Source organism: Euleptes europaea, chromosome 9, assembly GCF_029931775.1.
Source record: "Euleptes europaea isolate rEulEur1 chromosome 9, rEulEur1.hap1, whole genome shotgun sequence".
Taxonomy (NCBI): Eukaryota; Metazoa; Chordata; class Lepidosauria; order Squamata; family Sphaerodactylidae; genus Euleptes; species Euleptes europaea.
Window position 1 is genome coordinate 4,580,640 of NC_079320.1, and position 24,251 is coordinate 4,604,890.

General features: G+C 48.5%; 1 protein-coding gene across 1 annotated transcript in view; it reads left to right on the top strand.

Annotated features, from left to right (window-relative positions):
* The first annotated feature begins 2,011 nt into the window (after nucleotides 1–2,011).
* Nucleotides 2,012–24,251, top strand: part of DNAAF9 (dynein axonemal assembly factor 9) — an 87,204-nt gene continuing 64,964 nt past the window's right edge. The window contains exons 1-4 of the mRNA XM_056855770.1: nucleotides 2,012–2,091; nucleotides 11,733–11,812; nucleotides 21,929–22,048; nucleotides 23,488–23,612. Of these exons, the coding sequence (XP_056711748.1) occupies nucleotides 2,012–2,091; nucleotides 11,733–11,812; nucleotides 21,929–22,048; nucleotides 23,488–23,612 (405 nt within the window). The remainder of the gene's footprint in view (nucleotides 2,092–11,732; nucleotides 11,813–21,928; nucleotides 22,049–23,487; nucleotides 23,613–24,251) is intronic.

Below are 24,251 nucleotides of genomic sequence, written 5' to 3' on the forward strand. Positions count from 1 at the left end.
ACAACTAGGAGGAGGTTAAAAAGAGCAACAGTTGTCGAAGGCTTTCACGGTCAGGGTTCACTGAAGGACAGTGTCTCTCCTCTGTTACTCCTCTGAAGATGCCTGCCACAGCTGCTGGCGAAACGTCAGGAAAGAAAATACCAAGACCACGGTCACACAGCCCGGATAACCTGCAAGAACCAAAGAGCAACAGTTCTTTATTTAGCTAAACAGAGACCCTGGGGGTGAAATAACCCACAAATAAGATGCAGAGTTACTCACCCGAGAAACAAAGGAAAGTCAGTATCATTTATGCATTCGCATGGGGCAGGCCCATGGCTGCTGACAAGCAGATGGATACACATAAGCACCAATGCACATTCAGCGTCTACTTCGCTCTAATTAGCACAGCCATAGATATCGGCCGAAGGCGTCACTTAGTGAGCGCCTGATCTTGTGAGCTCGGTAACCAGAAACCACACTCCTGAAGACGAACATAATTCAGAGCTCTCTACTGGCGAGAGGCCGTACCAGGCACAGAGAGCATGATTGGTTGGTTCATGGCTCCCGGGTGCCAACTTCCCAACGCTTCCATGTGTGTGCGCATGAATACATAGTGTTCTCTACCAGCCCTTATATCTGGGCATTACAGTTGGCCGCTGTGTGAACAGACGGCTGGACTTAATGGGCCTTTAGTCTGACCCAGCCACAGCCCTTTGTATGAAGCTGCCTTCTACTGAACCAGACCCTTGGGTCCATCAAAGTCAGTACTGTCTACTCAGACAGGCAGCGGCTCTCCAGGGTCTCAGGCCGAGATCTTTCCCATCACCTACTTGCCTGGTCCCTTTAACTGGAGATGCCGGGGATTGAACCTGGGACCTTCTGCATGCCAAGCAGAGGCTCTACCACGGAGCCACGGCCCTTTCCTCCCTATGAAAGTGGAGGGTTTCAGATTAAAGTATCAAAATGAAGCCCACTAATGAAAATGCATACCCAGTATGCTGTTGCTGAAGCCACAGAAACTATTATTTTGTAGCTCATAAAGGCTAACCTAGTTTTTTCTGAACCACAGCAAAGTTCAAAATAACTATTGGAACTTAAATAATGTCTTGCTGTAGAATGCCTTTATTGATGCACAAGCCCTTCTTGAACATTTGATGCTCTCACCAGGAGCAACATTCACAGCCTTGGTATATTAAACACATGAAGCTGCCTTATCCTGAATCAGACCCTTGGTCCATCCAAGTCAGTATTGTCTACTCAGACAAGCAGCGGCTCTCCAGGGTCTCAGGCGGAGGTCTTTCCCATCACCTGCTTGCCTGGTCCCTTTAACTGGAGATGCCAGGGATTGAACCTGGGACCTTCTGCATGCCAAGCAGAGGCTCTGCCACTGAGCCATGGCCCCTCCCCTGACCCCTTAAACCCCTTGCATAGAAAAACGTCCTCAGTGGACGGGGTGGGGGTGGGGATCCTAAGTGGGGGTCCCAAATTTTGCGCGGGGAGGGTGTGTGTGTGCTGCGCGTGGATCGGGCGCAATCCTGCCCCCCCCCGCGAAGGGCGGTTGCTAAGGGCGGCCTGGCCGCCCCGCGTCCGTCGGGCCCGTCGCCTAGGCGCCGGTTGCTAAGGGGCGTTCCCTGCAGCCCTTGCTCCCTCCCCTCCTCCCCCTTGATGGAACAGCTGGGACTGCCGGGCTGTACCATTATGACAGACCGCAAGAGGGGGGGAAGGGGAGAGGAGACGAAGCCGGGAAAGGCCCCCTTTGATTGGCGGGACACAGAAAAGGAGGGTGGATGACAGAGGGAGAGAGAGACGAAGAAATATGTTGCTAAAGGAGAATGGGGGGGGGGAGATGGAATCCTTGCCTTTGGCGCCTTTCGCCTTCTCCCCCCCCTCCAGCCTGCGCGTAGGTGGTACGGTCTCCCCTCCTTCCCGGCCTGCCCCGCGGCTCCCTTTCCCCTCAGTCGCGCCTGGAAGGGGCCGAGGCGAGGCGGAGGGAGCGGCTCCTTGGCCGGGCGGCGGGACTGGAGGGGCGATGGCGCTGCTCCCCCCGCGGAACCCCCTGCCGCCCACCCCGGCACGGAGGGGGCGCTCCAAGGCTCGCCCCAGCGCCAGGTGAGGGACCGGGGGGCGGGGCGGGGCAGGTGGGGGTGGAGGAGGAGGACTGCAGAGGGGTCATTGGGGGAGCTGGGCCCGTCGGGGGGGGGGAGGGGTGGAAGCCAGGATGGGGGGTGGCGGCGGCGGCTTTGAAAGCCGCGGAGGCGGTGGGTAGGGTTGCCAATCTCCAGGTGGGGCCTGGAGTTCTCCCGGGATCGCAGCTGGCCTCCAGGAGACAAGAGATCAGTTGCCCTGGAGGAGACGGCCGCCTTGGAAGGGGGGGGGGGAGACGAAAAAGCAACGAATGCGAAGGAATAAAAATTTAAATGGTGCAAAAGAATGACATTTGATAAAATGGTGCAAAAGAATGACATTTGATAAAATGGTGCAAAGGAATGACATTTGATAAAATGGTGCAAAGGAATGACATTTGATAAAATGGTGCAAAGGAATGACATTTGATAAAATGGTGCAAAGGAATGACATTTGATAAAACGGTGCAAAGGAATGACATTTGATAAAACGGTGCAAAGGAATGACATTTGATAAAATGGTGCAAAGGAATGACATTTAATCGGTAAAGCACCCCTACGCGTTTCGCACGAGCTTCTCCAGGGGGGGTCTTTCTCTGCTCAAACGTATCCCCCTGGAGAAGCTCGTGCAAAACGCGTAGGGGTGCTTTACCGATTAAATGTCATTCCTTTGCACCATTCGTTGCTTTTCGTCTCCGTTTTGCTGCGGTCCCCTCTCTTATCACCTTGGAAGGTGGACCCTATGGCATTATACCCCACTGGGGTCCCTCCCTTCCCCCAAGCCCCGCCCTCCTCAGGCTCCACTTCCAAAATTTGGTCTGGGAGCTGCTCTGAGCCCGGGGAGGGTGGGGTAGAAATCCAAATAAATCTCCAGGAACATCCCAACACAGAGCCGGCAGCCCTACCTGTCATTCTTATTCTAGACCTGGACTTCTTAAACTTTTTCCACTCACGACCGCTTTTTGCCTAAGAAATTTTTACGCAACCCTGGGTATATAGCTATATAAAATAGGTATACAAATCACACATTTACTGATAATAGATCATAAAGAAATTTGTACTGTTGCCAAATTTTTCACGACCCCCACATTCACTTATGCGACCCCCATATGGGGTCGCGACCAACAGTTTAAGAAACTTTGTTCTATTGGTTCTTGTAGGTTATCCGGGCTGTGTGACCGTGGTCTTGGTATTTTCTTTCCTGACGTTTCGCCAGCTGCTGTGGCAGGCATCTTCAAAGGAGTAACACTGAAGGACAGTGTCTCTCAGTGTCAAGTGTGTAGGAAGAGTCTAGAACTTTGTTCTAGACTGCAAGCATTAGAGGCTGTGTGTACCAGCATTGGGGTTGGCTGTAGGGTTGCCAGCCTCCTGGTGGGGCCTGGAGATCTGGAATTTCAGCCAGTCTCCAGATAACAGAGGTCAATTCCCCCAGAGGAAATGGCTGCTTTGGAGGTGGGGGCCTCTATGGCATCACATTCCTCACCAGGCTCTGCCCTCCCTGAAATATCCAGTAATTTCCCAACCCAGAGTTGGCAACTCTAGTAGTAGGGGATGGAGAAAGAGAGGATGGTCTCCATGACAAATGGGTGAAATAGAGATGGGGGTGCAGGTGTTATCACATGCAAAATGGGGAGGGGGCGTTACCTCCAGTCAAAGAACCCATAAATTATTGATAAGGGGTATTTTTTGCTTGGCTGTTCTTATGGCTTGGATGTCTTGAAATCCCCCCTTGGGTATTTTTTTTAAATATGGGGTTTTTAATTCTGATAATCCATGTCTGGTGAGAAAGACTGGCCTATCAGTGTTTGAAGCAAAATAAAGGGAAATTCCAGTGCAAAGCAGTTAAACCGGGATTCGTTGAGAGACTTCCTTCTTTTTCTTTAATGCCTTGTTATATTTTTCTTTGTAACTTTCCTCAGCAAGGGTTGACAAAAGGTAACTGCATCCCTTAGGCACAGTTCAGGATGTCACAATATAGCATGAGTTCAAGAATTTCAGCAGTCAAAATGGAGCAATAACTGCCTACCTTTACCATGTCTTATTTATATCATGCGGATTTCATCCCCCCCCCACCTTTGGATATCAACTTGGGATTTATGACTCAATACAGGTGTTTGCTATCTTAATAAAAAACTTGGGGCCTCCCCACCAGCTGTAGGTGTTTAGGCTAGCGAAACTAGTGAATGGTCTGTGTGATTTCCTTGATTTGAATTTTGTGTGATTTTATTTCTCCCTGTACTACTTGCATTTCATGTCGTGTTTTTCCTGTAGCCTCCTACATAAAACATCTGAACGGCAAAGATCCGCTTATTGCATCTGATGAAGCAGATTCTAATCCACAAAAGCTTCTGCTGGGATAAAATGCCATTGGTCTTGAAGATTTCACAAGGCTCCTCTTTCTATCTGGGCAGCTGGGCTGGATGAAGGCTGGGGGGTGCATGGTGTGGGAATATCATTGTGTGGGTCGGAGGAAGAGGAGTAGGGTGGGATGCCTGAGATATGGATGGGGGGGCAGGTTGCTGCTCTCTTGCCCTTTTTTTGGAACTCTTCCATCCTGTTTGGAGAGCCAGCGTAGTGTAGTGGTTAAGAGCAGTGGTTTGGAGCGGTGGACTCTGATATGGGGAACTAAGTTTGATTCCCCACTCCTTCACACATCTGGTGAATTGGGTTGGTTTCCCCACTCCTCCACATGAAGCCAGCTGGGTGACCTTGGACTAGTCACAGCTCTCTCAGCCCCACCTTCCTCACAGTGTGTCTGTTGTGGGGAGGGGAAGGTGTTTGTAAGCTGGTTTGCTTCTTAAGCGGTAGAGAAAGTTGGCATATAAAAACCAACTCTTCTTCTTTTTCCTCCTCCTCCTTGATGCATGCAACAGTTAGGCCTACACCCCTGCCCAGTACTTCCAGCCAAAGACAGTTCAAGCATGTCAAGAAGACAGGGTCCCTGCCCTCTGCGCCAAACTTTGTTCTGATGGCCCTGACTCTTCCTGAGACCCCGCCCTGCAAGCACAGGAACACCTGGGCTTGATAACACTGCTGGAGATAAACGTGGGGCGTGGCAGAAGGGATAGACCTGGGATGAGTGATTTACCAGGGCAGAGGAGAGAGAACGGGTGGGCAGGCTTTGGGGCGCCTGTGCTAGGTAGGAGAAATGGATCCTTGCAGCTCCAGTTCCACTTTCCAAACTAGTGTGTGTAGGGGGTGCAATTCACAACCAGGGGCAGTCACCGAGGAGTGTACAGCTTTATTTGTGGTGGGAAATAGGGGGCCGTGGAGGTGGGAATGCCCTGGTGCTCTCCAGGGATGTTTTGAATGGAAAGGGTGCCAAGGACCAAAAAAGAAAAGAAAAACAGCTCGCGTGCCTAGGAATTTACTGCCAGCCCTTAGGTACCGAAAATGGTTTTCCATCCTTGCATTGAACCATATTAGGAGATCTGCAGAGCAGATGACTTGAGGGGTGGTAGAGAAGCCCGTTGTTGTTGTTGTTTTTTAAAATGGTGGCAGGTATGAGATGGCATGGGGGGACACTGAAAGATGGGGTAGAGCGTGTTGGAGATGGCTGCTTTGGAGAACGAATTGATCGCCTGCATCCCTGCTGTTCTGCATTCATGCATTCTCCACCATGGCTGAGAGCAGCTGATTTTGGAGACAGGACTGGGAACGAGAATATCCGATGAGGAGAGCTTTGACTCTCAGAAGCTTCTACCTCGAAAATCTTCTTGGTCTCTAAGGTGCCGCTGGACTCGAATCTAGCCACATGAAACACTAAAGTGCTGTATATCCTGGCAGACAGATGGCCTGGGCCCTGTACAGTGCAGACAATGCAAACCCAACCATTTATAAAGAACAGACTAGAAACGAGTCAACCTCTGTGCTGGAAGTCGTTGTACCTTTAGGTTCCAGGGATATGCAGAAATACATTCTAGCAATGCTTGCATCAAGCCTTCCTTTTTTTCTTTCTTTTAAGGAATGCAAGTCCAGGGATGGGATGCTAATTTCTACAATGGTGTGTGTGTGTGTGGCACAGCATTTTGTGCCGCGTGCGCATGCCTTGTCGGTCCTCCGAGGCAGGCACACAAAGAACAGCGGCCTTTCTGTTTGCAGTGTATTTACATGGCTGCCTGCATGAAGGTTAAATTCCTTTTTCTTGTGCAGCTGCAAATTAAGTTAGTCACGAGCTTGTTGGGGGGGAGTGGAAAGGGAGATATTTACAGATATTCCAGGTAATTCGTGTAAAGATGCAGACAATTGGTTGTGTGCCCTGGTGAGCTGTTTTTTAAGAGATGCTTTTTGGTTTTGAAAAGGGAAAACAATGAAGCTAGCTAGCGGGAGTGAATGACCTTGGAATCGGAGACCCTGTTCCCCATCAGAGCTGTCTTGGGAATTTCATTCTTTAGAAACATCTGTAAGCACTAAATTCCATCCCACGCTTGCCTGCACTGTAACACCCCCTCTTCAGATGTCAGCTGTTCCTATTCTCCTTCCAGCAGTCTTTGGCATTCAATTCCTTTTCTCACCCTCTAACTTAACGGTTCTGTTTCCTTCTGGATAGAGCAAAGGGGAGAAAGGCGGTTGCCCATTGGCAGTAAATTTATTTCCTAGGTTACTACTTGTGTGTGTGTGATCTTCATTCTGCAATAAGATAATTCTGCAGTAAGATAATAAAATAATTTAAGAAGGATGTAGACAAGCTGGAATGTGTCCAGTGGAGGGCAACAAAGATGGTGAGGGATCTGGAGACCAAGTCCTATGAGGAAAGGTTGAAGGAGCTGGGTATGTTTAGCCTGCAGAGGAGAAGACTGAGAGGTGATATGATAACCATCTTCAAATACTAAAAGGGCTGTCATATTGGTGCCGAGTTGTTTTCTGTTGCCCAGAGGGTCAGACCAGAACCAGCAGGTTGAAATTGAATCAAAAGAGTTTCCATCTAGACATTAGGAAGAATTTTCTAACAGAGCAGTTCCTCAGTGGAACAGGCTTCCTCTGGAGGTGGTGAGCTCTCCTTCCCTGGAGGTGTTTAAGCAGAGGCTAGATGGCCATCTGTCAGCATTGCTGATTCTATGACCTTAGGCAGATCATGAGAAGGAGGGCACCTTGGCCATCTTCTGGGCATGGAGTAGGGGGTCACTGGGGGTATGTGGTGGGGAGGTAGTTGTGAATTTCCTGCATTGTGCAGGGGGTTGGACTAGATGACCCTGGTGGTCCTTCCAACTCTATGATTCTATAATAAGGGGAGAAACATCTCTAGATTATTTGGAGGGGGACTCTTCAACTGCTTCAGAACTCATGGTCTGGTCTGGGATGCTTGCTAAGTTGGTGTCTACATCCAGAAACCTTGGCTCTCTGTCGAAGGAAAGAGAAAATAACATTTTCGGTGATCCTCAGATAAACCTTACCTTCAGCCTGCTGAAAGTGCGGCTCCTGCAAAGTACACATCTACATTTTTCTGTCTCAATATGACTGACTGAGCAAGAGTACAACGATTTACCACCAGAGCAGCATCAGCTTCATAATGCATGTTTGTTGCCAGCCTTCTTGAGCTCATCCTAGTGACCATATCCTCATTTTGCTTCTCCCCTCTCATGCCTGCACCAGCAGGCCCAGATTGGAGCCTTTGGCCTCCATCGACCCCTCTGTATATCCTAAGCTTCCCTGCTGCTCAGTCTAAACACATGAAGCTGCCTTATCTTGACTCAGACCCTTGGTCCATCGGAGTCAGTATTGCCTACTCATGGAGGACAGGTCTATCAGTGACTATTTGCCATGGTGACTAAAGGGAACCGTAGTGGAAGAAAAAAGGAGGGGAATAAAACCCAACCTAAAAACAAAAGCTGGGTACCCAAGGTTGGGTGAAAGGAAAATATACATAAGTCTATGTATAAACACTGAAAGTATAATTTATTAGAAGCACTATGTAAAAGTTAAAATTATTTAAAAGCATTAAAATAGCACAATGGCATTTCCTGAGGTTGATAACTATAACCACATACCAAACGCGTTTAGGCCTATGGGGCCTTCATCAGTGGTTAATTAAAACCCTTTGTAAACCTGCACACATTTACAGAAATACATTAATGAATACAAATACAAACAGTTCAAACCCAACCAGGCATGTGTATATGTTGTAAGTTCTATTAATTACTAAAACATCTGGTATAATAGGTTCTTGTTGTAATACTGGTTAGTATAAGTCTCTCAAATACTATGTGTGCAGGTATCAACCTACCTGCTTTACTAGGTTGATACCTGCACATCTGATGTTCTTATGAAGGCCTCAGCCTCTGTGCCCTGTTGTTGGACCTCCAGAGGAACTGGCTGGCCACTGTGTGAGACAGGATGCTGGACTAGTTGAACCACTGGTCTGATCCAGCAGGGCTCTTCTTACATTCTTGCCCAGATTGGCAGCGGTTCTCCAGGGTCTCAAGTAGAGACCTTTCAGTCACCAACTGCCAAATCTTTTAACTGAAGAGGCTGGGGATTGAACCTGAAACATTGTCGAAGGCTTTCACGGTCAGAGTTCATTGGTTCTCTTAGGTTATCCGGGCTGTGTAACCGTGGTCTTGGTATTTTCTTTCCTAGGAAAGAAAATACCAAGACCACGGTTACACAGCCCGGATAACCTAAGAGAACCAATGAACCTGGAACGTTCTGCATGTCAAGCAGACATGCTACTGCTGAGCCACAGCCTTTCCCCAACACTGCTATGTGCCTTGTGTTCTTTCCTGCAGGGATCCTCTGCCATTGTGGAACAGCTGATACAGTGTTGGGGTCTGAGACCCCTGCTCAATTCCCAGCTGAACCGTAACACTCAACGACTCTCTTCTCTCCTTCTCCCCTGGCAATTTCACAGCCTCTAAAAAGAGAGAGAGCGTGTGGTGGTTAAGAGTGGTGGTTTAGAGCAGTGGACTCTGATCTGGAGAACCGGGTTTGATTCTCCACTCCTCCACACAAGCTGCTGACTCCAATCTACTGAACTGGGTTTGATTCCTCACTCCGACACACAAAGCCTGCTGGGTGACCTTGGGCTAGTCACAGTTCTCTCCAAACTCTCAGCTCCACCTACCTCACAAGATGGCTGTTGGGGGAAGGGGGAGGAAAAGTGATTGTAAGCTGGTTTGATTCTTAAGTGGTAGAGAAAGTCAGCATATGAAAACCAACTCTTCTTTTGTAAATCCATCCACGGTCTATAGAACAGGGCAGCTTAACCTCCATTCACTCCACTTTTATCTCATCACTTTTATCTCACTTCCCTAATACGGTGATGTGAGCCAGCCCTGAGGGCATCTCTGCTGCCAGGCCTTTATGCCCTTCAGCTATCGGCTCCGCAGGCTGTCTGCCCTTTGCCACACGGGCCTGGCACTCCATTGTGTGCCAAGTATCAGGTGGTTTTTTGTCCTGGATGCACAACAGTTACAAAACAGTCGGCAACTTAGGCTTGTCTAGACAGGCAGAAAGAAAAAGAAAAATCAGGCATTGACCATTTCCCCACCTTTACCTTCCTTGTGCATATCTCTGAGGTCATATAGCCAGGAGCAGCCTGGGAACTTCTGCAAGATGGCTGCTGCTGGTAAAACATTATGGAAGCAAGTCCGGTAACAATGTTTTGTCTTGTGGCTTTTGCTGCCATTTGTATTTTGACACATGGCTACATTAAGAACATAAGAAAAGCCCTGCTGGACCAGACCAAGGCCCATCGAGTCATAGAATTGGAAGAGACCACCAGGGTCATCTAGTCCAACCCCCTGCACAATGCAGGAAATTAACAACTACCTCCCCCCCACATCCCCAGTGACTCCAACCCTCCCCCCACCATGCAGGATGCCACAATCAAAGCACTCCCGACAGATGGCCATCCAGCCTCTGCTTAAAGACATCCAAAGATGGGGACTCCACCACCCTACGAGGCAGCACATTCCACCATCGAACAGCCCTCACTGTCAGAAAGTTCTGCCTAATGTTTAGGTGGAATCGCTTTTCTAGTAGTTTAAATCCATTACTCCGTGTCCTAGTCTCTGGAGCAACAGAGAACAAGCTAGTTCCCTCATCAACATGACATCCCTTCAAATATTTAAACATGGCTGTCATGTCTCCCCTCAACCTTCTCTTCTCCAAACTAAACAAACCCAACTCCCTAAGTCTCTCCTCATAGGGCAGCTTAAGAATATTTGCCAGAGGCACCCGAATAGTTCATAAACACACACACGAAGCTGCCTTATACTGAACCAGACCCTCAGTCCATCAAGGTCAGTATTGTCTACTCTGACTCGCAGCAGCTGTCCAGGGTCTCAGGCGGAGGTCTTTCACATCACCTACTTGCCTGGTTCCTTTAACTGGAGATGCCGGGGATTGAACCTGGGACCTTTTGCATGCCAAGCAGAGGCTCTCCCACTGAGCCACAGCCCCTACCCAAATCGATGCATTGCCTTTCAGTAACGTCACTATCATGGTATTCTGGAGCTACTAAGAATTATGCCTCTCCTATTTAAAAAGGTAAAGGTAGTCCCCTGCGCAAGCACTGACCCATGGGGTGACGTCACATCCTGATGTTTACTAGGCAGACTATGTTTACGGGGTGGTTTGCCAGTGCCTTCCCCAGTTATCTCCCCTTTACCCCCAGCAAGCTGGGTACTCATTTTACCTACCTCGGAAGGATGGAAGGCTGAGTCAACCTTGAGCCGGCTACCTGAAACCGACTTCCTTCGGAATCGAACTCAGGTCGTGAGCAGAGCTTTTGACTGCAGTACTGCAGCTTACCACTCTGTGCCACGGGGCTCTTCCCCTCCCCTATTTACCTCTTCAGTATTTAATGTAATCCACTATAAGTTTCAATTCGTAATGGACATGGGGAAAAGAATAGGGGAAGCTTAAACCTTTTTTTAAAGCAGTGTTAGATTTTTGTCAGCAAAATTTTGAATCTTATGGGAATTTCCTGAGGCGCTGGTGACAGTGGTCAGCTCTGATGGTTCGTGCGTGTCAAGACTGGCCTGTTCAACGACCTGGAGTGTTTTAAGATTAAAGATTTATGGTCTGTCAAGGAGCTTAAGTTGCATTGTGTCCTGCCCCAAGGGAATGGAGCACAGTTCAGTTTTCTTGGCTTTCAAATGTGGAAAGAAAGGGTTCCTTGGAATGCTGCCAGTGAAACCCAGTTCCTGGGGACCTGCCTACAAGCCCCTGTTCTTTCTTCTCCGGAGGCTGCTGGCATTGTCGCGGGGGCGCTTGCTGTGGGATCCGACCCGCCACCAGCCTGCAACCTTTCTGGATTTTAAAGCGGCAACGTGGTGTTTTGGTGACAGCTGCTTTGTCCTCTGAAACCTACCTTTATTGAGTGAACTGAGAGAGGCTTTTTATTTTCAGCATGAGCCAAATGTGGAAAGAGCTGACCCAGTTCCTCGGCCCGCTGAAGGAGTTCACGTAGAGAACTTAGCGAGAACCTTACAAACCGAAATTTTTGCACTCTGTGGGAAAACCAAACGAGTTTCTTCTGCTAAGCTCCTGCACGTACTACTGTTGGGACAGCTAGCTGAGCATTGCCAGGTCTGGAGGCATTCTGTTGGGCCAGGCTTTGGGACCGTCCCCTGGAGTCTGTCCTTTTCAAGGCACCACTTCTAACCGTCTCCCCCTTCTTTCCAGCTGCAGCCGCCTCCGACAAATCCAGAGCATCCTGATGCAAAGCAGCAAATCCCAACCCGACGGAATACTGTGCATTTTAGGTAAGAGGACAGTTGTGCCCGCTGCTAATCGGGTTTGGGGGGCTGGCCCTAGAGTACTGGGAAGCCTGGAGTACTGGGGAGGGCCCGTGGCTCCGCCGGTAGAGCCTCTGTTTGGCATGCAGAAGGTCCCAGGTTCAATCTCTGGCATCTCCAGTTAAAGGGACCAGGCAAGTAGGTGATGTGAAAGACCCTTGCCTGAGACCCTGGAGAGCTGCTGCCGGTCTGAGTAGACAATACTGACCTTGATGGACTGATGGTCTGATTCAGTAGAAGGCAGCTTGACATGAGGGGGCTGTGGCTCAGTGGCAGAGCATTTACTTGGTATGCAGAAGGTCCCAGATTCAATCCCCGGCATCTCCAGTTAAAAAGGATCAAGGCAAGTAGGTGATGTGAAAGACCTTAGCCTGAGACCCAGAAGAGCTGCTGCCGGTCTAAGTAGACAGTACTGACCTTGAAGGACCAATGGTCTCATTTAGTATGAGGAAGCATCATGTGTTCATCACTGGGGACCAGTGCTGGTGTAACATTACCGAAGGGCAAAGATACGGCTGGTGGGCTGCAGGGAAGTTCACATTCAAGAGGGCAAGGAGCCCTGAATCAGTGATAAAGCCTCTGCTTGGCATGCAGAAGGTCCTAGGTTCAATCCCGGCATCTCCAGTTAAAGGGACCAGGCAGTAGGCGATGTGAAAAACCTCTGCTTGAGACGCTGGAGATCCACTTCCAGTCTGAGTAGACAATACTGACTTTGATCGACCGAGGGTCTGGTTCAGTATAAGGCAGTTTCATGTGTTTGAGGAATGTCCATTAACAGCTCAAGTATGCCGAGGAGTTAAATGTGAAATGCACAAAATGAAGGTTGCAGGGAATCGGTTTTCCCCGTGCCTCGGAGGGAAGCCTTAGTTAATGGATATAATTCTGTGACTGAGCAAAGAGGAACTAAGATGGGCCGGTTCCCGGGGAGTTTTATTTGAACATGGAAAGCAATTGTGGGGAGGGCAGGAGAGAGAGTATTTGGATGGGAAGCCTCCAAGGAATTCCAGGGCATGACATGGGGGCAGGCAGTGGTAAACCACCTCTGAACATCTCTTGCCTTGTAAACCCTACAGGGTCACCATAACTCAGCTGTGATTTGACAACAGAAAAAAATGCGGAAAGGCTATAGATAATTTGAAGGTGTGAGAACAGAATGGGAGAGCATTCGTTGTAGAATAGCTAATCTCATGGGTCATAGGGGAGAAGTCTCTGTGGCAGAGGAACGGGTCTATATGCAGACACGTACAATATGGGGCCGCTTACACATTTGAATTTTCAATCCCTTGCGCAAGCAGCCGGACTCTTTCTGGCCTTGTGTGTGTGGTTGGGGTTTCCAGTTTCTAGGCAGTTGACCCAAGATGAGTGGTGCAGACCGCACCACTGTCAAATGTCTCGGCCTCCTCAAGTGCATTCCTCAACTCCAGAGAAGGGGCTTGGTTGTGCTCAGAGCAGAAAGAGTGGGTGGGAGAAGATAGTCTGCTGTTCAGGAACCTGTCTAGGCCTGACTTGAGGGTGGTTGTCCCTGAGTTGTAGCCCCCTTCCTTCTTGATCTTCTCTGTTTTATTTATTTATTTATCACTCTTATAACCCGCTCTCCCCCTGCAAGCCACGCTCAGAGAAAGCAGTAAATTTAAAAAGCCCTAAGCAGATTAAAATCACACTCATTAAATGGCGCATGAAATTGTGACATATGGCTACAGTATGGCCTGCAGGCAGTTCAACCATGAAGCAGCCTTAAACCTGAATCAGACCCTTCGCCCATCAAGGTCAGTCTTCTCTACTCAGACTGGCAGCAGCTCTCCAGGGTCTCAGGCAGAGATCTTTCACATCGCGTTCTTGCCTGGTCCCTTTTTAACTGGAGATGCCGGGGATTCAACCTGGGACCTTCTGCATGCCAAGCAGATGCTCTACCACTGAGCCATAGCCCTCCCAAACAGCTTCCTTGTGGCCCTGCATTTGGATTCCCTGGCATCTCCCACATTTCCAGCCTGTACTGGAATAGTGTTCTGCAGTGGTGGAGTAAGGGTAGGGAGGCCAGCATTTATAGTAAAACCGTAGCTTATCTCAACCATAGGCCTGGTGGAACAGTTCTGTATTACAGGCCCTGCAGAACTCCATAAGGTCCCGCAGGGAAAGACTATTCCACCAGGCCGGGGCCAGGGCAGAAAAAGCCCTGGCCCTGGTCAAGGCCAACTGGACACTCCTCGGGCCAGGGACCTCCAGTAAGTTGGTACTAGAAGATCTTAACCTTCTCTGGGGAGCATACCAGGAGAGGCGGTCCTGCATATACGAGGGTACCAGACCATGTATCTGCGGGATGTTTTGCCTGTTACGCATTCTTCTGCGCCCGAACCTTTTTTGGCCTCCGGGCACATTTGGAATTCTGACACTGCATGGTGGGTGCAGTAGCAAAATGGCTTTCACAAGAGGCAGAGCCAGCCACAAAAAGACTGCCCACAGCTTAACTTCAGTGACACAGTGTAGATCCTTGTTTCGTGGTGGCAGCTGCTGCCAAAGCAACATTTTTTAAAAAAACGGTTCAGCCAGTCAGAGGCCTTCTAGAGCAAAAGCCCTACCTGGCCCCACCTACTTCCTGAAAACAATTGGCGGGCACCAGAAAAGGTGTCTGCGGGTGCCATGGTGCCCACGGGCACCACGATGGGGATCCCTGGCCTCGGCCTTCTGGAAGCGCAACTTTTCTCTTGGCGTTCACCACTGCAGATATGATGTTGGAGTTTAGACTCCCAAGTCTTAGTGATTGCCCCCCCCCCAATATTTCCACCTGCCTTGCATATCTGATCATAGAAAAGTGAAGTAGCGTCATTAATTGCAGCAAACTGATTACCTACAATTGCAGTAAAGTATCATCTGAGTTTAAGTTTTCAAAAACAGCAGGTTGCTTTAAATAAAAGTGCTGCATTCTCTCTCTCCCTCCCCCCTCCTTCCTAGAAATTCAAACACAGCAGATAGCCGTGGAAGCGAGCAACACATTCGTTCTCTCCTTCCCCCCCTCCCCCCCATGAATTCTCCAGTTGTTCTTGGCACTGCTGAGTAGCTTTCAGACATTTCCATTTCGGAAGGAATTCATGCGGCCATCCAGAATGAACCTTAAAAGCTTGCAGCCTGCGTATGAAAATCCGCATGATTGTCACTCTGGCTAGGCTAATAGATGTGAAGGAGGAGATGTTCAGGGGACTTTTGGTGGCGTCCCCTAGATTTGCGGGTGTGAAAGTTAAAAGTATGTGCAAGTTGGGAGGAGCTGCTGAATATATGGCTTTAATAGAAATGTAATTAGAACACAGCAACATTGGGGAAGAATTTTTTGGTACATATGCCTGGCTGTGCCGAATTATACTGGCATTGTATTTATAGATGATGATGCTTATATTACTTGGGGATTTCTTTTTGTAACTTAAAAATTGCCTGTGGGGAGGAAAAACCAGCCCGGTGTCAACCCTGTTCTACCTGCACGTGAAGGAAAGGGTGTCACGAAGGGTAAATATTCCAGTTTGCATGACCCGCTTGACTCAGAAAGGAACCTGAGCGGCCTAGTTTCCTTGCTTCGGTTTTCTTGTACTTTTTCCTGGTTCCTGGTCATAAATCTGGCGTTGTTGGCAGCCCCTTAGCGGTATCCCAGCTTAGCCCTATGCGGAAGCTTGCACTGGTGACATCGGAAGCTGTAAATCTGAAGCCACAGCCAGCTCCAGCCGTGGAAGAGACTCTGCTTTGCATGCAGAAGGTCTCAGGTTCAATCCCCGGCATCTCCCAGTAAAAGGACTGGGCAGTGGATGATGTGAAAGACCTCCGCCTGAGATCCTGGGGAGCCACTGCTAGTCTAAATAGACAATACTGGCCTTGACGGACCAAGGGTCTGATTCAGTATAACACAGCTTTGTAATTTTCTGTTGTCTGCTGCTTTTCAGAAAATTTGCTTTCACCCCATAGCCTAAAGGCTGGAAGATATTCCGGATTCATAGCCGTCAACATTTTAGGTTCCCAGCTAACTTGGGAGTTAGCCTACCCTTAGTCAAACAACTGTGACATTTCAGCCTTTGGATTAATTTACAGTGGGTAAAAATCCACACCCCATCCCAGCAAGGAAGCCTTGAACGAAAGCTTTTATTTTCTTTGGGTCCCAAATTACTTGCGTTGGTATGTGTGGGCAAATAGGTTTGTAAAAGTTTTTTTTTAGCCTTAGCAACATTTTTGGATTTGTTTAGACACCAGGCATCCAGAGGTACTTAAGAGACTGATAATATTCCAGTTTAAAGTTTTGTGAGTCAGAGCTCCCTTTGTCTAATGAAGTGACTTCTGACTCATGAAAGCATGTGATGGAGTAGTAGAAGAAGAAGAGTTGGTTTTTTTATACCCCGCTTTTCTCTGACTTTTAAGGAGTCTCAAACCAGCGTGCAATTGCCTTCCCTTCCTCTCCCCACAACTGATACCTCGTGAGGTAGGTGGGGCTGAGAGAGTTTGAAGAGAACTGTGACTAGCCCAGGGTCATCTAGCTGGCTTCATGTATAGGAGTGGGGAATCAAACCTAGGTCACCAGATTAGAGTCCTAACCGCTACACTATGCTGATGTGCTAGTCTCTGAGATACTGCTGGACTACTGTTTTATTTCTCTGCTACAGGCTAACGCTACAGCTTCCTGTCTGCAGTTATCACTTGAGAAAGCTTCCATGTCCAGAACCAGGAAGCAATATCTTCTTTCTCCCCCCCGCCCCAAATGTTTGTGTTGGAGGAGAGAACATTAAGTTTCTGCTTTCATCAGTATATCTTCTGGGCTCAAATTGCAATGGCTATTCTGCCATTAAATATACATAAACTAGTCAAAAACCTGTAGACATGAATGGGTGGTGGTGGAAAGCGCCATCAAGTTGCATCCAACATATGGCAATCCCTTATGGGGTTTTCAAGGCAAGAATTGAGCAGAGTTGGTTTTACATTGCCTGCCTTGGCGTGGCCACCTTGGACTTCCTCACTGGCCTCCTCTCCAGGTACCAACCAGGGCCAACCCTGCTTAGGTGCCAACATCCAATGAGATCAGGCTAGCATAGACCATTCAGGACATGAATGCAGGGTGGATAAAAATAAATGATTTTTGTTAAAAGACAGATTTTTAAAAATTAGATTTGTAGGATAACATTCTTTTTCAAGATCAAACTACATGATACCTCGAAGAGACCCGTGTCTCCATGGAATAGGGATTACTGATTTGCAATTCGGTAGTCTGAGACAATACATTCATGTGATGTTTAAAAAAAGTTTTGTGGACGAGTTCATTATCCTTGGATTAAGGGCCTAACTTCATGCTGTTCCAGAAGCTTCTGTAAAATATTATTTAGGTTAATCTTTTCTATCTACCCAACAGGATTTACTGTTTAGTCTAGAAGATACTGGCACAGATGCTTGGTTCTGTCGTTCTCAGACTGTGGAGATATATCACGATGGGTAGCCGTGTTAGTCTGTCTGCAGCATTAGAAAAGAGCAAGAGTCCCGTAGCACCTTAAAGACTGACAGTTTCTGGCAGGGTATGAGCTTTTGCGAGCCACAGCTCACTTCTTCAGATACCTGTGGGTTTGTGTCTTCATCTTCCGATGTAGCCATAAAACTACGCTGAAAAACTGTAAAGTCAATCGTGATGTGAAAATGTATAGCGTGTGCCTTCTAAAAACGAAACCTGCACCCATCTCTGAACTTTGAATATGCATTAAAGGTTATAACAGCCAGCAAGGATGAACTTCTTTGTCAAAAGCCATGATTGAATCAAGTCTTCCCAACGAGTGATTTTAACTCAATTTGACTGAAATCAAATCCACTCTGCATGAACGACCTTTGAATTATTGGCAGTACTCTGATGGCTGATACCACTAGCGTAACTGCCTTTGGGAAGAATGGGTAGCCAGAAGCAACAAAAGTATAGTGTCCAGATCACGCAAAGTGCTGGTATCGCTTTACTCTGCTATGGTTAGACCTCACCTAGAGTATTGTGTTCAGTTTTGGGCATCACAATTTAAGAAGGATGTAGGCAAGCTGGAACGTGTCCAAAGGAGAGCAACAACGATGGTGAGGGGTCTGGAGACCAAGTCCTATGAAGAAAGGTTGAAGGAGCTGGGTATGTTTAGCCTGAAGAGAAGACTGAGAGGGGATATGATAACCATCTTCAAGTACTTGAAGGGCTGTCATATAGAGGATGGTGCCGAGTTGTTTTCTGTTGCCCCAGAAGGTCGGACCAGAACCGACAGGTTGAAATTAGGAAGTTAAAGCGGTTCCTCAGTGGAAGAGGCTTCCCTGGGAAGTGGTAAGCTCTCCTTCTGTGGAGGTTTTTAAGCAGAGGCTAGATGGCCATCTGTCAGCAATGCTGATTCTATGACCTTAGGCAGATCATGAGAGGGAGGGCATCTTGGCTATCTTCTGGGCATAGAGTATGGGTCACGGGATGTGGGGGGGGAGGTAGTTGTGAATTTCCTGCATTGTGCAGGGGGTTGGACTAGATGACCCTGGTGGTCCCTTCCGATTCTATGATTCTCCTCCCCCCTCCCAAAAAAGAGGAGGGATAAAGTCTTAAACATGAGCTGTAATCCTTCCCTTCTGCCTCCTCTCTTGCATGTTGTTGTGCCTTTTGTCTGCTTCTGCAAGAATCAGAGGTGGAGGGTAAAGCTTAAGCTGGAGGGGAGTGCAGAGCACAGGGCCGAATTATTCCCCCCCCCCTCCACAAGGCTCTGCTTGACATCTGCCCCCCCCCCCCCGAGTCTGTTGCTGTTGTACGAGCCTGCAGATTATTAGCTGAAAATCGGTCAGCTCTCTGCCGGGGTGACTCAGGGATGTGTGTCATAATTCTTATGAGTTAATGGTTAATCATACGCATTGCCGTGGGGGACTTGGGCTCTGAATTGGTTTGAGGAAGGGCTTGTCGGCTGTGTGTCCACCAGAGAAGAAGTGGTGCTTTGTGAGTACTGAGAAAACATCACAGGGACCTACTGCTGTGCCCCATGTTTTGGGCAATCTGTCGTATCTCCTTCTCCCCCATCCCAAATCTGGGGATTGAGGTTTGTGATAAGACGGACGGCAAACGTTTAAACCAGGAAGGTTCTGCAGATAGCGGAACAGTGGGGCCAGATCATGGCCTGTGTATCAAAGTGTTTGATCGCAGGAATGAGTAAAAATCGATTCAGTCCTAGCTCAGAGGAGTGAGAATGTTGTAAGGAAGGTGTTACCAGGGTCTCTTGGGCTTGAATAATAATAATACGAGTTGGTTTTTATATGCTGATTTTCTGTACCATTTAAGGAAAAATCAAACTGGCTTACAATCACCTTCCTTTCCCCCTCCCCACAACAGACACCCTGTCAGGTAGGTGGGGCTGAGAGAGCTCTAAGAGAACTGTGACTGGCCCAAGGTCACCCAGCAGGCTTCATGTGGAGGAGTGGGGAAACCTATCCAATTCACCAGATTAGCCTCCACCGCTCTTGGGGAGAAGTGGGGAATCGAACTCGGTTCTCCAGATTCAGAGTCCACCTCTCCAAAACACCACTCTTAACCACTACACCACACTGGCTCTGCAGTCTTGCAACTAAACTCAGTCTTAGCCAAGGCGAACTACCCAAGACTGTGTGTGTTCTCTGGCCTCAGAGCTTCTCTTGGGCATGGAGGGGAAGACGGGCATGCACCATCAGCCCCTGTGATTGACAGGCAGTATAGGGCTTCTGGATTGGCTAGCCTTAGAATGAATGACTGTGAAGCGAGGCTGTCTTGCCCTGTGCTGAGAAGCATCTTCTGCTGGCACAGCGGCAAGTTCCCAGCTCACATGAACGCATGAAGCTGCCTTATACTGAACCAGTATTATTTTGCAATCTGTCGTATTTCTTTCTCCCCCCCACTCCCCCAATCTGGGGATCGAGGTCTGTGATAAGTCGAAGGCAAATGTTTAAACTAGGAAGGTTCTGCAGATAGCGGAACAATGGGGCCAGATCACGGCCTGTGTATCAAAGCGTTGGAATGAGTAAAAATCGACTCAGTCGTAACTCAGAGTGAGAATGTTGTAAGGAAGGTGTTGCCAGGGTCTCTTGGGTTTTGAACCTGAAGACCTTGGGCTAGTCACAGCTCTCTTAGAGCTCTCTCAGCCCCCCTACTTCACAGGGTGTCTGTTGTGGGGAGGGGAAGGGAAGGGGATTGTGAGCCGGTCTGATTCTTTCTTAAGCAGCAGAGAAAGTCGGCATAGGGTTAGTTAATACCCCAGAGGACAGGGTCAGAGTTCAGAATGACCTTGATAGACTGGAGACCTGGGCCATAAGTAATAAAATAGATTTCAATAGGGAGAAATGTAAGGTACTTCACCTAGGCAGAAACAACATAAGGCACAGGTACAGGATGGGAGAGAGTTGGCTTGACAACAGTACATGTGAAAGAGATCTGGGAGTCGTAGTGGACCACAAAGTGAACATGAGTCTTCAGTGTGATATGGCGGCTAAGAAGGCCAATGCAATTCTGGGCTGCATCAACAGGAGTATTGTGTCTAGATCAAGGGAAGTAATACTATCACTGTATTCTGCATTGGTCAGACCTCACTTGGAATACTGTGTCCAGTTTTGGGCTCCACAATTTAAGAAGGATGTTGACAAGTTGGAGCGTGTCCAGAGGAGGGCAACCAGAATGGTCAGAGGTCTGGAATCCATGCCCTATGAGGAGAGACTTAGGGAGTTGGGTTTGTTTAGTTTGGAGAAGAGAAGGTTGAGGGGAAACATGATAGCCATGTTTAAATATTTGAAGGGATGTCATGTTGATGAGGAAACTAGCTTGTTCTCTATTGCTTCAGAGACTAGGACACGGAGTAATGGATTTAAACTGAGAAAAGCGATTCCACCTAAACATTAGGAAGAACTTCCTGACGGTGAGGGCGGTTCGACGGTGGAATGCCCTGCCTTGGGGGCTGGGGGGTGGAGTCCCCGTCTTTGGAGGTCTTTAAGCAGAGGTTGGAGGGCCATCTGTCGGGAGCACTTTGATTGTGGGATCCTGCATGGCAGGGGGTTGGACTGGATGGCCCTTGAGGTCTCTTCCAACCTTGTGTGATTTTGTGATTTTTTGTCTTTGTCGCTCCGCTCATGGCCTCTTGCCCCTTGCATCAGCTTCAAGCCTTGATTCCTCACTTTTCAAGCTGGCTTGGCACTTCTCTGTTTTCCTCTGTGAATTGGTCTGTCCCCTCTTCTTCAGGGACTGCTGGATGGCCGTCTGACAGCAATGCTGATTCAATGACCTTAGGCAGGTCGTGAGAGGGAGGGCAGGAAGGGGTGAACCAGTGCTTGGCTCTCGTGTCCCTTTCTTACATGCCCAGGGTAGGGCCCTTTGCCACTTTGGGGGTCAGGAAGGAATTTTCCTCCGGGCCAGATTGGCCAGGGATCCTGGAGGGTTTTTGCCTTCCTCTTGGCATAGAGCAGGGGTCATGGGGGGAGTGGGGGGGGAGGTAATTGTGAATTTCATGCATTGTGCAGGGATTGTACTAGATGACCCTTGAGGCCCCTTCCAGCTCTCTGATTCTATGAACACATGAAGCTGCCATTTACTGAATCAGACCCTTGGTCCATCAAAGTCAGTATTGTCTACTCAGACTGGCAGCGGCTCTCCAGGGTCTCAGGCAGAAAAGGGTCTTTCACATTACCTACTCGCCTATCCCTTTAACTGGAGATGCTGGGGATTGATCCAGGGACCTTCTGCATGCCAAGCAGATTCTCTGCCACTGAGCCACGGCCCCTCCCTAGTTTCCTGCTAGCTTGACTCCCAGTTAACAGTTATTAAACAGGTTTGCTAGCTAAAGTATCTTTCTCTGTTTCAGTTAAGTTACTGCTTTGGGAATACTTGACTGTTTGACAGTATTTGATTGGCCAGCTTTTTTGGTGTTGGGTAGTCAAGTGCCTAGTCCTTATTTCAGAGTCTCTTGAATGCCTCATTGTGTTACCAGAAGCTTGGGGGGTGGGGTGGGAGAATCTAATATCTGAGTCATTTCCTAACTGGCCATCTTGATATTTTGACTAGCTGCTTCAGGTATTTCCTTCCCTTCCGAATTTCACTGTGTGCATCTTCTCTAGGAATCGATAGTCGATACAATGAAGGTTGTTGGGAACTGGCAAACTATCTTCTCTTTGGCTTCTATAACCAGAACAACAATGAGTTTGAGAAGTCGGGATTTCCTGAAGAAGTCTTGGATGGTGAGTGTTTTATTGTGCACGGTCCTGAATTGATGGTTTATTTCAGAGCTTTTTAAAAAGGTCTCTCTGTGTACACAGCAGGCCACATAGTATCCCACACAGGGTGGTTCTTCGTGACGTCCATAAGGGTTCCATCAGCGAACAATTTCACTTACATTCCACAAGTATTATACTACAGCTCTAAGACATAGTGTTGGATGTATTGGGGGAAGGAAGTGAGAAATCTGGGAGGCCCCAGGTGAGGCTTCATGGCTATTAGTAAAAATGGATACTAGTCATGATGCATACCTATTCTCCCCAGGATCAGAGGAGCATGCCTATTATATTGGGCGCTGTGGAACGCAGGCAGGGTAACGCTGTTGCAGTCGCCTTGTTTATGGGCTTCCTAGAGACACCTGGTTGGCTGTTGTGTGAACAGAGGGCTGGACTTGATGGGCCTTGGTCTGATCAAGCATGGCCTTTCTTACGTTCTTCTTATGTTCTTAAGTTCCCATGTTTGTGTTCTTGCACAGTAGGGCTCAGGTTGAACTGGGTCTCACGACTGGTTCTGGCAACGCCGGAATTTTTTTTTTAAAAATATATATTTTAATTGAATTTTTAGGGTACAAATGTATGCAGAGTGCATTGCTGTAGGGTAGCTGTAGCTAGCTTATAGACAAGTGAGAATGTGGATGGAGTGGTTCCTCAGTGGAACAGGCTTCCTCGGGAGGTGGCGGGCCCTCCTTCTTTGGAGGCTTTTAAGCAGAGGCTAGACGGCCAACTGACAACTATGATGATTCTGTTAACTTGGACAGATCGTGAGAGGGAGGGCAGGAAGGGATGAGTTAGTGCTTGGTTATCATGGCCTTTTCATACATGCCTGTGGTAATGCTGATCATCACTTTGAGTCAGAAAGCAATTTCCCTCCAGGTCAGATTGGCCCAGGGATTCTGGAGGTTTTTTTGCCTTCCTCTGGGCATAGAGCAGGGGACACAGAGGGGAGTGTGGGTGGGGGGAGGTAGTTGTGAATTTCCTGCATTGTGCAGGGAGGTGGACTAGATGACTCTTGAGGTCCCTTCCATCTCTGTTTCTCTGAACGTATTCCAGGCTGGAGTCTGTGTAGAGGGCCAGTTGCATGCTGTCTCTCAACCTGACCTACTTTATAGGGTTGTAATTGTATTGGGGTGGGGTGAACATTGAATGCCACCCTGAACTCCTTGCAGGAAGGGTGAGATGCATGTGAATCACCTGGGCTGGGAGACAGAGGTTGCTGGCAAGGGGAGGTGAGTTTTTGCCTTTCCTAAAACTGCTAGGGAGCCTTAATTAACTGAGGTTGCTGGGAGAGGACTGTGATTGCTGGGATTGAGGGAGAGTGGGTGCCTATAGCCTGATTGTAGAAGTCACTGTTGCTTTGAATTGGCTGCCATTCTCTGAATTCTGATCTCTTGCTGTTTTTGCAGACGTCATCCTATTGATCAAGCCAGACAGTGTCCATCTGTACTGCAACCCTGTCAACTACAACTACCTTTTGCCCTACGTAGCCTGTTGGAGAAACTTGCATTTCCATTGCCTGACCGAAAACGAGGTGAGTGAAGGGAGCAGCTCTCAGAAATGAGCTGGGGCTGGGGAAACCCCAGAGCTTTCCCTTAGGTTGTACTGCCAGAGAGGCACCACGCTGGGGAACCCTGCTCTTGTGGCTCATCGCCATATCTGTCCAGGAGACCAGGTGCACCTCACTGATGTGAGATGGTGGGGGGCGGGGAGGAATGTCACCGAGAGGCCCTCAGAGTATCCGTAACAAAGCTGCTGGTGCAGAATGAGTCGCTGGAACACCTGATAGCGAAGGACACGGTCACCATGGAAACTGTGGCGATTATGTAGGCCGAGTGGGGAGAGGAAGGGAAGTATAGCTGGTTTGCCTTTGCAAAGGCCATTTTTGGTTTAGTACACAGATACCTGACAACATCTGAGCTAGCATGGTGGTGTGGTTAAGAGCAGTGGTTTGGAGTGGCAGACTCTAATTTGGAGAACCAGGAGGGTTTCCCCACTCCTCCACATAAGCGGCGGATTATAATCTGGTGAGCCGGGTTGGTTTCGCATGCCTCCACATGAAGCCAGCAGGGTGACCTTGGGCCAGTCACAGTTCTCTCCAAACTCTCAGCCTCACCTACCTCACAGGGTGTCTGTTGTGGGAAGGGAAGGTTATTGTAAGCTGGATTGATTC